We start from the raw sequence: 16145 nt of genomic DNA, 5'->3' as shown, positions 1-16145 counted from the left end.
TCTCTAAAACCTTTTTCAACAGTTTAATAGTAGCCTGTTGTTGGATTGTCTATTGTTGATAAATATACTTTTTGTTAAATAAAAGGAGGCTAAACATATAATACTTTGATTGTAAAAGAACTCATCTTCTTCAATTAATCAATTAGCATTTCTAAAAAAAGAAAATAGAGAAACACACAGGACAAGATGAAGATGAAGATAAAAAGAGTGGGATACAACATTTTTCATCCTTGATTTTCTTTTTGAGCAACTCAATTGTTTTACCCTTCGACTGAGTTTCTTTGTAACAATAATCTTCTTCTTCCTCTTCCTCCTTAAACCTAACAAGTTGGGCATAACATAGGACCAATTTAATTCACATAAAGAAAATAAGCTACTTTATGTTAGGAAACAACTTTATTCTTTTTTTCTTCAAAACAAAAATGAAATCATTTATATAAGACTAATGTTCCAAAAAATTACTCTATAATTTAGTATATTTTCATTTGAGAAATATAGATATTTTTCGTATTAAAAAAATATTATGTGTTTTATTTTTTTAGTATTGTTTAGATATATATTTATATATTTATTACTTTTTTATAATTTTATATGTATTTAATTTAAACCATCACTAAATTATATTTTTATATACAATGTTGTATTGTAGAATTTATAAATATATTAAGATTTTATTTTTTGAATTTAATTGAACTTAAATATATTTTAGCAATTTATTATAAGTAGACAATATATAGTCAGATGATAAATTATATAAAAATATTAATTTTATTAAAAATTATATTTTTATTAATATTTAATAATCTAAAAATAAAAAAATAAATTTATCTAAAAAATATTAAAAAATAAAATATATATTACTTTTTTAATATAAAAAATACCGCTTATCAAATGTAAAAGCGATAAATTATATGATATTTTTTAAAAAAATTATTTTTTATATAATATAATATTATATGAAAATGAACATAAAAAGAAAAAAACAAAAAAAGAAAACCATTTACATAAATGCTATTAATCATTTTAAGGATGATGGCCTATATTGATTTAATCAAGATCAGAATTTGATAAACATATATTAATTTGTTATATCAAAAGGTCAAACTCCTATAGAAAAAAGTATTAAATAGAGTAAATATAAACTATTTAGTTAGTTATAAGTTATTCAATGGATATTGTTCTAAGACGTCTAGAATCCTCCATTAGAGTTTAGCTGTCTTAAGATTAAAGGAAGAGCTAATAAATTATTAAACATAAAAGAAGCGCAAGATTAATTAATATATTTTAGCGGATCAAGTGTAATAACTAAGCTAAATTATATCATAACCCTCATCCATTGTCTAATTAATTAATTAATTAATCAATCAAGGAATTTAAGAAGAAAAAAATTTGATGTTTACTTGTTTTTAGAGTGGCAAATAGTACAAAGCATAATTATAATTTTCCAAAAGGCTCTATCTTTTTGTCTCTGTTTTGGGTGTGTTTATATTATTTTGCTTAAAATTTTTCTAATTTGAGAGCTTTGAAATTAAAAGAGCAAACACAGAAAGGGTAGTTTTTAGTTACTAGTAAGTAATCATTCATGGAGAACAGAAGCAATTCTTGCTCTTTGTATTTGGTGGGTATTTCTCTATTTTTATGGGCACTTCGAGTGGCAATTGCAGGGAGAGAAGTTCCACTTTTGCAGAGCTATCAGAAAGGGAGTTTTGGATATAACAAATTGTTTCATAACATTTTTGACACTTCAAAGTATGGAACTTTTCAGCTCAACAATGGCTTGGCTCGAACTCCTCAAATGGGGTCTCTCTCTCCCCCGACTTTCTTATTTACTTATTTATTTTTCTTTATCATACTAAAGGAAGCGCTTTTTGATGAAATTTTGCAATTTTTTTAAGTTTATAGATGTAGGTACTGGTAGGATCATAAAGTTCTGAGAGTGTATGGATGTTAGTGTATGCGTATATGATCGAGAAATACCTTTTCTCTCTCTCCCTCTGTCTGCGTCCCTCTGTTTTTTTATAAAAAAAAAACTATGTGGACTCAACAATTGTAACATCTGTCAAAAATTTCAGCCTGTGCAATGATTTTGTATCTTCTGGTGTTTGATTTTGTGTTGTTACAAATGTCCTCGCAGATGGAATAGCTGGAATTTCTTTGCTTGTAATATCAATGAAACTGTCATCAAGGAAACAGGTGAATTTTGATTTCTTCTTGTTTTCACATTTCATTTTTTTTCTTTTGTCATTTATGCTGGTGTTGAATAAATGAATTATGTTATTAGATTGTTGAAAATCTAAAGTTTGATATACATGATTTATCTTGGGGTCTATAAGTAAGTGAGAAGAACTGGGGGTATGCTGGCTCAGACTCACATGGTCGAGTAGCTGTAAACTGTGAGTATGTAAATTGAAAGAGTAAAGTAGAAGGAAAAGAAGAATGAACTGAAGAGGAAGAATATGTACTGGTTTTGTAAAACTATGTTTGCATAAAGGCACCTCATATGTGAACTCGATGGATTTTCTAATCATGCCATAAATTTGTTGCTTGCTTTAAGGGACTTGCTTCATGAAAGTTTGTTCATTAAAATTGATGACTATATGTCCAATTTGAATGTCTTTTTGTATGCAGTTGATTGACCATCACTTGATACACGAATATGGTGCCTAAATCACATGTAGGCTATCCTTAGAGTTATGATATAACTCTTAGGATTGTCTTCATGTCTTATTTTCCTAATTGGGAACTCCTTCAGAAATGCTAACATTTGACTTTACCTTTGACAGCTGATGCACTTATCTCAACTGGCTTGGCTGATTTAGGTTATGTGTATGTCAATATAGGTATAATTCCTGCTTGTTTCAAATCGTTTCTGTGACTTAGCTTTTCCGTCTCTTTTAGTCTTATTCCATTTTATGGGATGCAGATGATTGCTGGTCTGCAGCAACGAGAGACGCGAAGGTCTGTTGGATCCTATTAACCTTTCCAAATTTTATGTCTTATCCAGTAATTTGTAACAGCTATGACAGATCTGATGCAGAACATATCTATATTAGGAAATAATTTTTGCTACCTTTTGTCAGTTTGTAGTGACGTCTAATGTTTCACTGGATTATCTACTCCCAACCAAAAATAAAAATGCAGCTTAGTATGATGGGAGCAGTTTATTTTCTTTTTTCTCCTTTTTATTCTTCTTCCAATATAGTGATTTTCTGGGAGCACACAAGCATGTTACTAGTTGCTAAGTGACAGTTTTAAACTCCCAACATGCAGTAACTAGTTTGCAGAAGAAAGCATAGAATAATAATTTGAAAGCCCTTATTCCCCTCTCCCATAAACACATAAAAAAGATGGAGAAGTCCAAAAAGCATAGGACTCCGAAAGCTAATAATCATCTCAGTCCCTGACTATGACTTATTTGGTGTTTCACAGGGTCAATTAGTCCCTGATCCTAAAACCTTTCCATCAGGAATCAAAGCTCTTGCTGATTATATACATGGGAAAGGCCTCAAGCTTGGTATCTATTCTGATGCTGGGTAGGATAATTTTCTAGCATTTGTTCAGAAGCTGGAGACAGATCATTCATTATGGTCACTGCTGTTTCGATATCCATTCACTCTATGGACTCACCAAACTTCATTTCTATAGGATTTTTACATGTCAAGTTCGACCAGGGTCACTTCACCACGAAGAAGATGATGCTGATCTGTTTGCTTCTTGGGTTAGTTCTTTATTATCCTATCCTGAATGTTGGTTGAAGGCCTACTGAATGATTCATTACATAGGTGCATTTGCATGTGGATGGAGATGAACAAGTTTGTATTCATATTTGTATTTTACATTGCCTCTTTGAAGCAATGCGTTAATTTATTAATTAAAAAGCAAAAACTACAAGAATGAAGAGAGTATTGGGTCATAGCTGAGAGTCTTGACTCTCGAGTCATCACTTAATTCATGATTAAAACTTAATGGTTATTTTTTTTGGAGATCTCAAAATGGCATTCTATATATTGTTAAACACATCAAGTATAACATGAAGAAAATGCATTCTCCATATATTGGTCCATTCAGGCTGAAGTCAGAATAAACATTTTGTGTGAGAATTTCAAATCAGAACTTTTAGTGCAGGGGATCACTCTCAAAGACCTGATATTTTATGGTTGGAGACTATTATTTCAAGTTAATGCTTAGCATTGTGTTATCAGGGCGTGGATTATCTAAAGTACGACAACTGTTTTAATCTCGGTATCAAACCAAAAGAAAGGTGTCATCTCTACCCTAGTCTTGTTTAAGTTTTTGTACAACTATCACTAGGCACCTTAAGCTCAACTTATGTAACTTCGATAATTTCTAGGTACCCACCAATGCGTGATGCTCTAAATGCATCTGGTCGTACAATTTTCTATTCACTTTGTGAATGGTAAAGCATTACTCCATCTAATTTCCCTAATTGTTTCTTTTTTGGGGTTATGAGATTAATGTTGACTCCTTTATTTTGGTTTTGACAGGGGTGTTGACGACCCTGCTCTGTGGGCTGGAAAAGTTGGTAATAGCTGGCGCACAACAGATGACATTAATGATTCATGGGTAAGGTTAGTCTCCTGGACTCTGAAAATGTTCAAAATATACGTTGTGCTAAGCAGGCTTCAATATCTAGTTTGTAAGGCCAGTTGCTTTTGATGGCTTGGAACAGGATTTCCTTTTATTCCTGGAGTAAATAAGTCTAGTCCCTTCCCATTGAACTGCGGATTTAGTCTGCCGTTATGGTTGTATTCTGTTAAAAGAAAATGAAGTTGAATAACTTCTGTAGTAACAGGCCACCTCATGAACGTTGCATAGATGAAAAATCAAATTGTATGAAGCAATGAATGATAAATAAAATGGAGAATCATAGGGAGTTTGCTGCTTAATTACCAAATGTCTTGCTTTATTTAGCCAGCCCTCTAGGCTAGAGCTCATTCTATAACACAATTACTTTGATAAATTATTGAATACCTAAACGCCAGCTGGCAGCACTGCCACAGTTTTGGTCCTAAGATTTTGAGCATATTTTTAGTTTCTATAACTATCTGATTCGTAGTACTAACTATAGATAATTTTTCTTGGTTGTCATACTGATTGAGTCTTCATCTATTGTTTAGCATGACCACCATAGCTGATCTGAATGATAAATGGGCAGCCTATGCAGGACCTGGTGGATGGAACGGTAAGAACTTGCCTTTTCAAAACATATTTGTATGAAGGCTCAGCTGTAGTTCCCAAATATTTTATCTTATTTTCTATGTTGCTTTACCTGGGCAGATCCGGATATGTTGGAAGTTGGCAATGGAGGCATGACCTACCAGGAGTATCGTGCTCATTTCAGCATCTGGGCTCTGATGAAGGTCTGACCTCTGAAGTCTGTTTCTTTTACTCATTTAGCTTTGGGATGTATGCTTGAGTTGACAATCTTCTTCTTTTTTTCTTTCTTTTTTCTTGTGCCAGAAAGATAACCAGCACAGTGCTTTAGTTATTTTCATCTCTTACATTTTTGTACGATTGTTATGAAGGTGATAATACAGTATGGAAACATATTTGATAGAGCTAAGCAACTGAAACAAATATCATGTGGCCCATTCCATATAATTTTGGTTAAGGCTTTCTTTAGTTGAATAAAGTATTCAGAAGAACCATGCGAATTTGGTTTGATCAATGTAATGTGTACAAATATGATTATCTTATCCTTCTGCACTTGTTTGGTATTTGATGTCGGTTCTCAGGGAAGTTTGAACTTATTGTGAGCTTGCACATGCAGGCCCCACTTTTGATTGGTTGTGATGTAAGAAACATGACAGCAGAAACTTATGAGATTCTAACAAATAAGGAAGTCATTGCTGTAAACCAAGGTGAATTTGATATCTGTCTAACTTGTTTAAGGAATATTTTGATACCATTTCCATTTTTTTCTGGCAGATTACTATATTATCGTTTCTTCAGTGTAATATGCCTGTAATAATAACCAAAAAAGGATTTTGATTCTTTTGTAGACTCGCTTGGGGTTCAGGGAAGGAAAGTTCAAGCTTCTGGAACAGATGGTTGCCTACAGGTCCTGCCTCTTGCATGTGTTTGTAGTAGATTCAACAAAACTACACCTGAACTAGGCTCAGTAGTTGATAGTTTCGCATTCAAATCTTGTCACGTCATCCTGTGTCTTCTATGATCTAAGACAAGAACTGCCTTGCCTTTATGTGGGGTTTTAATTGAAAAGAGCTAATTTTCACTCATTTGTTTCTTTGGAAATGCAACAGTTGCTTAGTGCAGAAATGAGGCTAGGTCTATATTCTATATACTGCAATGCATCTGGCTAATAATTGTTTATTTGGTAACCTGGTCTCGTTTCAATTCAAATCTTAACCCAGTTATTGAAGTAGTAGTTATTATTTCCAGGTCTGGGCAGGCCCTTTGTCTGGACATCGCATGGCTGTTGTTCTCTGGAATCGTTGTTCAAAAGCTGCAACTATTACAGCTAGATGGGATGCACTTGGGCTCGAATCTGGCACCAGTGTCGCAGTGCGAGACCTGTGGCAGGTGAGGAAATTGAATTGCATAGATTTAAGCAGGATCTATCAGCAACCCTTTTACAAAACCCTTTTCTATAATCATGCATGGCAAAGAATCAATGATATCCTAGTATCCTACACAGCGTTATGTTTTAGTCTCATACTTTATTTAACTGACGTTTTAGTTCTTCCGTTGCATTATCAGAATCCTTTCAAGTCCTCCTAAAATCTATAATTGGGAGCATTAAGTTGTCCCATGGTTGCATGGCTAAGCTTGCTGAGATTCGTGTCAATTTAAAGTTCTAAATTTAACTTGGGTTAGATATTATAACTTCAGATGTTTTAATCAATTAAGTCACCAAGTAATGTGTGTTTGGAGGACTTGCTGAGTTTTGTCGACTTCCATTCATACTTTCAGCATATTTATTATTTATCACTTTTGCTTGCAGCACAAAGACATTACAGGAGACTCTGTGGCATCATTTGGTACGCGAGTTGATGCACATGATTGCGCAATGTATACCTTTACTCCGAAGACGGTTTTGCCTGCTGAAAGTTAGTTTCTTGTACATGTCTAGTTCAGTTCATGGTGTGATTCCACTTGTGGGTATATGCTTCAACTTTAGTGCATCGAGTGAGTGTGTAAAAACTTGGATTGGAACTTATAAAACATTGTTGGAACATGTATAGACAATAAATTCTAGCGCAATTATGCATTATGGTGCTATTAAAATAGTTCCCTTTCTTAGTCCTGCATGGTGAAAGGAATCCAACTGAGTGTTCCCCAGGGCAGCTGTTCATCTTTTTCCTTAATTTCTAATTTCCAGTAACAAGTATAGCCAAAGCTTCATTAGTCTTTCTCTCTTTCTTTCTTTCTTTTTTTTGAGGGGTATATTGTAATATAAAAGTTAATTACATTTTCCTACTTAAATCACCCAAAAAGGGGTGGAAGAAGTTCAAATTAGCCAGCCTCTACAAGCAGTTAATGTTGATTTAGCAAAAAGGATGCGAGGCCAGAAAGGGAGAACCAAAAGCAAAAGCAGAATTAGTATTGAATACTTCTGAGATGGGCATCTCTATGGAGGCAAAGATCTACATAACAAAATATTCATCAGTCTTTCTGTTCTACTGTTGGCTCCATCTTTCACCTTGAATCGTTTCACTGTAACAATTCCCACATCAATAACTTATAGAAGATCGTATATGGTTTTGAGGACATTAATACGAGAGAATGCTGTATATACCTGTATCAGTCTAATGATTTTTGTTGCTTCAGCATTCCCATTTCCGAGCTAGCAGGCATGATCTCCAAAGTGGTAGAAACTCCAGATTCTGTTTGCCTTCCTGTCACTGATGAAGGTAGTGCCACTGGGAATGGATTATGCCTGAAAGTTCCAGTCGGGATATTTCTTGAGGAGGTAGAGTATTCCTTGGCATGCGTGGACTGCAAGATGGGATGACTGGACTGATTGATTTCTGATGTCACCGACTTTTCAAGGGAGGGAAGAAGTGGGAATTGATCCAGTGAAAGAACTGTGCAGCTGCCGTTCTCCCTGTTTTCTTCTCCTGCTTTGTATTGATCAAACGACAGATCAAGGCAGCAATAATTATCACTCTTTGCTCCTGGGCCACCTTCAACTATCTCAGCCTTTCTAGGTGAATTTAATGAACTATGAGTTAGAGAATCTGGATTCTTCGACCTCATCCATGACATCATATCTTTGCGAGGATGATGGCTCTGCAAAATTCAAGAATTTTCCTATCTTTTGGTCTTGGTTTAGAGTCTACAAGCTCAGTCAATTTAACAGATCAAGAAAAACAGCAAAATTTAGATTTACCACATTAGGAATGTATGTGCCTGTTCCTTGTGACTTCCCCTTTTCATCAGAAGTAGAAGCAGTGGCATATACCTTTGGAGCATAAGGATGACGATGTGGCACTCTTGGGACAAATACATTAGTACCTCTTTGAGACAAAAAATTCTGCTTGCATCTCAGCAATTGGGACAGTCTGTCCCAAGTAAAGCTTTGCTGGATTTGAGAAGGTGATGACGGGGGAGTCATCTCGGGAGAAACAGGCAGGGAATACTTGTGGTACCACTGGCCCTGTAGTAGACCACTATAGTGATTGTCATAGTCTCCACTGAGATCAAATGCCTCAGATCTTCCAGTGCCAAAGGTGGGTACAGGAACTAGTGTATCTGGCCTTTCTCCCCTCCCATTCCGGTCCAAAGTATTTATAAAAAAAATTTCCAGTCCTGCACCCATGTTTTCTCCTGGTAGCACAAGGATTTCTCCAAGTCTTTGAGCTCCATAAGAAAGAGCACATTTTATACGGTGGAAATTGCCTGTAAGAATGGATGAAATTTATGAGCTAACTAGTTTATAGAATTGATCATTTACGCCAGGGACTTCATGACTTCAAACTGCAAACATAATATACACGTGTATGCATGAGTGTTTGTCTGTGGGAACACATGTGCTCATGCGCATATGTAAAACATTAATGTACATATGTACAACATATCCGATAATATTAATGTACATCTATAGATATAGAAGGTCTCTACTGTTTTTCATAATATTCAGACATCTTGCTAGACAAACATTCTTGTGTCTATTGGTAGAGGATGATGTGCAAAGTATTTTCCAACCGACAACACCAACTGTTTCTCCATTAATTGGTGGCAGTTTCCTAAGAGCAAGGTTTCTACAAACTTACAAGAAGTTAATTTGCAAATGATATGCAGTATCAGAAAACCCTTGTACTAATGTTTATCACCTAACATAGCTCCGGTGAGTATCATTAATTATACCTTTGCTGACACTACGCCCCAAGTTGTTGTTGTCCTTTAAAGGATCCAATATGTTGAGATGCTTAATAGAAAATTCGTGCCCTCCATTCTCAACTGCTTTTATAGGAACCGAAAATTTCTCTTTGCATCTCTTCAGAAACTCTGGGCAGAGCAATAACTCATTCCCATTATTATACGGCGACTCTGCTGCAATGACCACAAAAAGATAAATCAACTTCAGAAGTGAATAAGTAACTGATACCATTTCTCTAGACATTCTAATATTGCTTACTCATAATTTCTGGAAGGGAAGACACTGCAACAGGACCATTAATGGTGACACAGTAGTTGTCCCAATCAAAAGTGCTATAGTACTCCAAAAATCTATAAAGTACCTGTAAACAGAATATTAAAGTTAATTCTCATCTGCAGATGCACAAAAGAAATCTTGAAATTAGAAGTACTCACTGCTAAAGGCCCAGGTAGCGATGAATGGAAGGCATTTATGATATATAAGACCAATATTTCTAATGCATATGTTGAGAGCAAGCCATGGTGAGCACCAAGAATTCGACTCTCATAAAAGCACCAGGCTTTGATCAAAATAATACTGCATTTGAGAAGATGATCTTTCCCAATAAGTTGGTCAACCTGAGAAATAATTACATCACTATAAGAAACACTATCTTTTTATTGAAAAAGCCCAGATACTAGGTTTAATGAAGAATATCGAGGCGAGGTCTTTAAGTCAAACAAACAATTACATTGGAAACGGAGGTCTAAATCCATCATTTGCTGACGACACTAAGCTGAAAGACTAAAGCCCTGACATAATTAAATATAACCATTGCAAGGAGAGCATGTAAAATCACACTTGCATGCATAAAACATACATATATACATGCATCCATACATAGCATTATAATGTGTCCATGCACGGAATGAGGATGGTACAGATAAGAATGCCAGGATGAACATGCGGGATCGGAAGAAAGAAATAGATATACAACGTGCACATCCCTAAGCATTTAAAAGTGGCACCAGCTTTAGTTGGTGACAGTATTCGCGAGGAATTCTTTGTTAAAAAATAATCCTAAAAATAATATTGTACCCTAACTACATAAGGAAACAATGATTTTAGAAAAATGGTGAAAAGAAAACAGTAATATCCCACCAGTACAACTATAACCATGTACTAACTACTCTGCCAAAAAATCCTTATCCCATTCATCTGATATTCTTCCCCACCAATTGTATAACAGATCGGTACTGGTAATAGGTTTTTAGGAAAGAAAGCTACTGCATGAACTTAGACCCAAGTGGTAGACTAGAAACTTACCTGCTCCAGAAAGCAAAGAGCACAGAGCCCTGCCATTTGATTGAAAGAGATATCAACTGATATATTCTTCACAGAACATTTCACAATCTTAACCTGTCATCCAAAATGGCAACATTGAAACATTGTATGTAACAAAGAGTGGATTATAATTTGTTACATGAAAAAAAGAAACTAAGCATCACTTCCATTAAATGAGTTCCACATATGATCATGATTCAATTCTTAAGAATATATGTACGCAGACGGCATCATTTTTCATAAACTTGGATAAAATGGAATAGCAGACCTACTTTATTTCTCTTCAGCTTTTACCGTAATATAGTACCACTGAAAGCATTTTCAGCATCTTTCTGATGAGAAGATGGCAATACAGGCTAAGTAGCTTTTCTAAGATTCAAAAAATAACGTCTTACATAAGCAACTAATAATGAAGTATGTGTCCAGACCAAAGATAGGCAGATAAGAATGGCCATTCAATGTGCTGATAGAGGCATATGAGGTTATACAAGATTGACCACAAAAGTTGAATGCAGAATAAATTTATAATTTTGTACATGAATTTATTACTAAGAAAAAAGTTAGATGCCAAAGTTTGAATAAAATACTCTAGTACTTATGAAGAGAGAAGTAATGCTGCAATATGCACAACTTTCAGCAAAAAAGAAAAGGCATATTATGACAGTTTTTATTGCTATTATTAGTTTGATTAAAAATTTATATGAGGATGAAATATATAAGACATTAATCAGCATCCAAAGAGCTGTGAACATTCTCACATTGATTTCTTGTTAACGAATGTAATGGCCTTTCATGGCAGTTTCCAGTATCTAGAAGCATTCTGAAAAACAATGCCTCATATTGCTATATAACTTAAAAGGGAGTTAGTCTTTAGGTCGAGAAAAAATTTACAAACTGCCTAGATGACTCGCTTAAAATAATACCATACTCATTTGGTTACACAAGCAGGCAGAAGGAAGTCAAACAGATTTTCTAAGCTTTGCAAAACAAAGGAACATATGGTGAAAAAGGGATATGTCAGCATGGAAGCAATTATAACAACAAGGTTGACAAAAGGCAATAACCGGAATAATGTGAAAGTGTGTGCAAAATATATAAGTACAGTTCTAAGGTAAAAATGTAATTGATATTGGAGTGGACTACGAAGTTATGACTTTGCAATATAAGGACTACAGTGAAGAAAGTTAACCTGTGCTTGAATATATCGTACATCTTTAACTTCAGACTCAGAATTCTGCTCTTCATATGTGAGGATATTGCATATTTCTCTAACCAAATCCTCTTCCATGTTTTGATGGCTCAGTGCAGTTAGATCAATATCTCCATCAGGAAGATACGTTTTCAGTGGTACAGAACCAAATGGCAAGACCTATACACGAAATACAAAAAGACTTGATGTTAGTTTACCAAGTGAAAATTGAATTAATTTCTCAGTAAAGCATATGCACAAATGCAGTTAAAAGTCACGGGGGCCACTCAGATCCCCTGATAACTGTTCAACTGACTGTCATAGGTGAACAGATCTGAATGACCTTACATTAAAAAGCGCCAAAATGCCATGTAGTGTGAATTTAATAAGTTAAAAGAGAAAAGGACTGTATGTCTTAAATTCTTCCAGCTCAAAATTTTCAGGCAGCATCTGGATCAGCTTATGACAGCATGCCACATGATGATACATGCAGGTAAATTATCCCCCAGCCCCCCTAAACTAGAAAAGCTAATTACTAAATATCCATTTCGGACTGAAAAAGGTCCATTCTTCTAGGTGAAAAGATGAGTTTCCCACCACATACAAGGCATGAATGATGGAATGAGCCATGCCCCGAGGAGCAGGAAATACACATATACTAGATAAAAGAAGGAGATGCACAAAGCAATGTATGAGGTCCACTGATCTATGATCTAACTGAAATTTCAGTAGAAAAACGCAGACCCATCCATTAGTCGTCCTATAAATTAATAACTGTCCACAGATCAACTATAGCAGTTCAATCCTTACAGTACCAACACCTCAAAAGATGAGACCTCCTTATTGAGGAATCCACATTTTTAAGGTACTATATTTGCTTTGATATAAGGAAAATGTAAAAACAAACTTTCATTGTAAGAAAACTTCATCAAAGCATATAGAAATAAACTAAGAAGAAAGATCCAAACATAAAAACCTTTTACGGAAAAAAGAAAATTTTCTAGGGTTAATCCTATCATAATAAATGAAGGGAAGTTACATCAGAGAAAAGAAAAAGGAACTATTGCATATAAATAAAAAGGAACTATTGCATATCAATTGCTCTCAGAAAAAGACATACAAAGAAAAGAGGGTGGGAATTTCTCACCTCAGTTGCAAAATGATGCTTAATTAACCTTTGAATATAATCAATAACCACCTTTCTCTTCTGCTCAGAAGCCAAAGAAGGTTGAAGAATCCAAAGTATCTCCTGGGCCCTCTTCTCAGCCATTAGCCAGAGTTCTGAATCAATTGACAATGGGAATAGATCAAGTGAATTGGAGGAAGAGGTTGAAGAAGAGCAAGGTGACAAACACCAGTGAAGATCTCCCATAATTTAAGTTCCAAAAAGAAATGTAGGATCCCTCACCACTGCATGGTGCCATTGATACTCTCTTTTAACTGATCGTATATAACTCAATACTGGAACCTTTGGCAGTAAATGAATAAGCAGAAACCGAAACAAAAATTTAAAGCCGACATCAAGAGTAGACTAAGAAAAAAAATGATAAGTACAGATACACTGATAAAGAAGCAGAAATAACCGATGTGTGAAATTGGCACTACATTGAGAACAAAAATCAGCTTTCCAGTGCTTCAGAAGCAGTTGAAAGTAATTCTGTACTATTTGCAGACGCCAGCGCTGTCAGTCATAATTTGAAGGTTTCATCAGCTTTTATCTAAGAGAAAAGGAACAGGTAAAAGGGGGGCAGAAACAACCATAAAAAGAAATAAAAAAATAAAAAAGAGAAATGACGAAGAGAAAGAAACATAACACCGGGATTATTTAGAAAAAGTAGGATCTTTTTGGTTCCATGTGGAAAAGGATCAGAAAGTGAGGTTACTATTTTTACATAAATGAGATTAGGTTTTTAAAGCAAAGAGTTGTATGTATGGATCTCCAAGCATGGGAAAAAGCAAGGAATGAGGGCAGGTGTGATATTAACAAAGAAAAAAAAAAGCTTCTAATCTCCCCACCATCTCTTCCCCTTTCATCTTCAAGCGAAACTCCAGAATGGGATTAGTACTTGAAATCAAGTGAATGTTAAAGAGATGAAACAAGAAAAATAAATAAATTCTGCTGTTGACTGAAGTCTTTCCATCCAATAGAAAATGTTTGAATTGAGCTTCATAGCAAGCAAAAGAGGAGTCTTAAATGTTAAAATTTGGCAGAATTTTTCTTCATTAATGGACCAACACAGAATGTGAGACAAATTGCAATAAGGTTAAAAAGTACAGTTGCGCTTCCATATTTGCAGAGAGAAGCTAGTTTTGGTGACAGATCAATCTTTAGCTATTTCTCATTCAGCCTTTAAATTCCTAATCCTTATCCTGTGTGATTCAGATTCCTAATTCTTATCCTATATGATCCAAAGTATATAGATTTCAGATCTAGTTTTTCATTCTTAGAATCACCTAGTAATTGCATTTATTGCACAGAAACGCAGTGTTCGGTTTCTCTGCCCAATGCTTAGGCGATTCATTGTCAGGGGAAAATGTCAATTACCTGGTACAAAAACTATTATAAAACACTCGAAGCTGTTTTGGAAAGGCCAATATCATTCTGGGATCCTGGGGTTAACTCCTAGCAATGACCAAAAGACGAGTCTAAACGGGATTCATCTGTAGATTTGGGATTTCTATAGTTCAATTAGCTTATTGATTATCCCATATATTTATTAAGACTCTAGCTGACCAAGTATTGTGGGGCGTGGAACGATATTCATAAACCATAAGTGTTTATGATGAATGGTTTAAACATTGGTCAAGCCTAGCTCTAAAGAAAAATGGTTGAGAATTGAGATACTTAGAACCCTAGCCGTGCATAGAACCAAATACAAACTAAAAACAGCAGAAACACCCAAATACATACTAAGCTCAAGTTACTGACATTACAATGAGAATGTTTATAAAAAGATCTCTGCATACGTTTCCAGAAGTTGTTGAAAGTAATGCTGCAACCATGGGTCAGTCAAACCCTAATCATCAAATCCATTGAACAAGAATATATGATAGCCAATTGTTGGATATTGCAATCCAGAGCCATCGTGCTACTATGGAACTTTCCGAAAAGCAAGTATTGAAACAGTTGCATGAAGCCAAATCCAATTTCAGAACAAAAGCCACCAGAACTGGCAAATGCAAGGAAGAAAAGAAGAAGAAAAACATTGGACACAATGAAACGGCTTAATTGTCTAAAAAATCCTGAACTATCAAGTTTTTATCAATAATAGCCCGTACTATTAAGTTTGTTTAATCATACATTAATATATTGATTTCAATTCTAATATTCCGGCGAGTTTTGCACGCAGAACTCTGTGATTTTAAGGCATTTTCCGGCAAAACTTTAAAATTTTTCTTTACAGAAAAAGAAAAAGAAAAAGATGAGGAAGCAAATAATATTGCCAACTCATCCACCAATAAAACGGCACCTTTTAGAAAAGTACAGATATAATCAGTTTTCGTTTAAAAAGACGATCGATGTTGTTAGAGCTAAGAGCATAAAGAGCACAAAAGATAGCTTAAACAACTCAAGAATCAGTAAATCAACCAGCACAAACAATGAGAAACCACAAGTGCCTTCCAATTAGAAACGGATTACGGGCAACATGAGCCAGAAAGTAGAAGATAAAGATTACTTATTTGTTATCATAAACTAAAAGATATAAAAAAGGAAAGCTGGTAGAAAGACAAAAAGAAAAGACTGTAGAAAAAGACAGAAGGGTGAAAGCATGTACCATATGATCGAGAATTACTCGGACCTAACCTCGAATACGCACTGAGATGAAGAACGACGAAGGAATGCGACTGTTTGCGAACAAATATGAAGATGAAGATTGTCGAGTTCTACGACGAAGAACACGTGACAAATCAACGTTTGAATTTAGTTAGTAACAGCAGTTTCAAATCGATACCTGTTTCGTGGGTTTTGGGCCAAGTTCGGTGGGGAGAGTTGGCAATTTAATATGCTGATATTTTTTCTACTTTTTTTTTTTTTTTTGGAAAACAAAAATTGTCGGCATTATTAAAGATTAGAATTAATATTTTTTTAATTTATAATTAAATTGGGTAAAAAATTTAAAAGTTTCGAATTTTTAAGCAGTTAAATTCTATTAACATTTCATAATTAATTATTAAATAAGCTAATAAGAATTTTTTATATGAGGGCAAAGATTAGATTTATGACTTCATAAACTTAATAAAAAATAAAATGGTACTAAAAAGGGAACC

The 16145-nt window shown here is 34.6% G+C and overlaps 2 protein-coding genes across 15 annotated transcripts; one reads left to right on the top strand and one right to left on the bottom strand.

Moving 5' to 3' along the window:
* The first annotated feature begins 1299 nt into the window (after positions 1–1299).
* Positions 1300–7271, top strand: LOC8259536 (alpha-galactosidase 3). 2 transcript variants are annotated; one of them, XM_015720269.3, is made up of 15 exons: positions 1313–1800; positions 2135–2193; positions 2784–2840; positions 2924–2958; positions 3430–3533; positions 3646–3718; positions 4203–4261; positions 4352–4417; positions 4506–4589; positions 5139–5203; positions 5299–5381; positions 5792–5882; positions 6024–6082; positions 6424–6564; positions 6986–7271. In XM_015720269.3, exons 1-15 carry the CDS (start codon positions 1583–1585, stop codon positions 7094–7096), a joined length of 1305 nt encoding a protein of 434 aa, XP_015575755.1. In that variant the 5' UTR covers positions 1313–1582; the 3' UTR covers positions 7097–7271. The 2 variants fall into 2 exon arrangements, with proteins under 2 accessions (XP_048231875.1, XP_015575755.1); XM_048375918.1 differs by lacking the exon at positions 4352–4417 and having other exon boundaries at positions 1300–1800.
* A 289-nt stretch (positions 7272–7560) lies between these two features.
* LOC8259537 lies at positions 7561–15999 on the bottom strand. Of its 13 annotated transcripts, none has more exons than XM_025157651.2 (12): positions 15653–15916; positions 13482–13557; positions 13285–13344; positions 13024–13157; positions 11877–12056; positions 10670–10762; positions 9799–9981; positions 9623–9725; positions 9352–9537; positions 8375–8883; positions 7781–8274; positions 7561–7698 (listed from the first exon to the last, which is right to left on the bottom strand). In XM_025157651.2, the coding sequence occupies exons 3-11, from the start codon at positions 13298–13300 to the stop codon at positions 7786–7788; spliced, it is 1893 nt and encodes a 630-aa protein (XP_025013419.2). In that variant the 5' UTR covers positions 13301–13344; positions 13482–13557; positions 15653–15916; the 3' UTR covers positions 7561–7698; positions 7781–7785. The 13 variants fall into 13 exon arrangements, with proteins under 13 accessions (XP_025013419.2, XP_048231872.1, XP_025013415.2 ...); XM_048375915.1 differs by having other exon boundaries at positions 15682–15916; XM_025157647.2 differs by having other exon boundaries at positions 13024–13344; positions 13482–13594; positions 15653–15947.
* Positions 16000–16145: the final 146 nt, after the last annotated feature.

This window comes from Ricinus communis, chromosome 6 (assembly GCF_019578655.1).
Source record: "Ricinus communis isolate WT05 ecotype wild-type chromosome 6, ASM1957865v1, whole genome shotgun sequence".
In the NCBI taxonomy this organism is placed as follows: domain Eukaryota; kingdom Viridiplantae; phylum Streptophyta; class Magnoliopsida; order Malpighiales; family Euphorbiaceae; genus Ricinus; species Ricinus communis.
The sequence above is the reverse complement of the archived record's forward strand: the minus strand, read 5'-3'. Positions and strand labels throughout refer to the sequence as shown.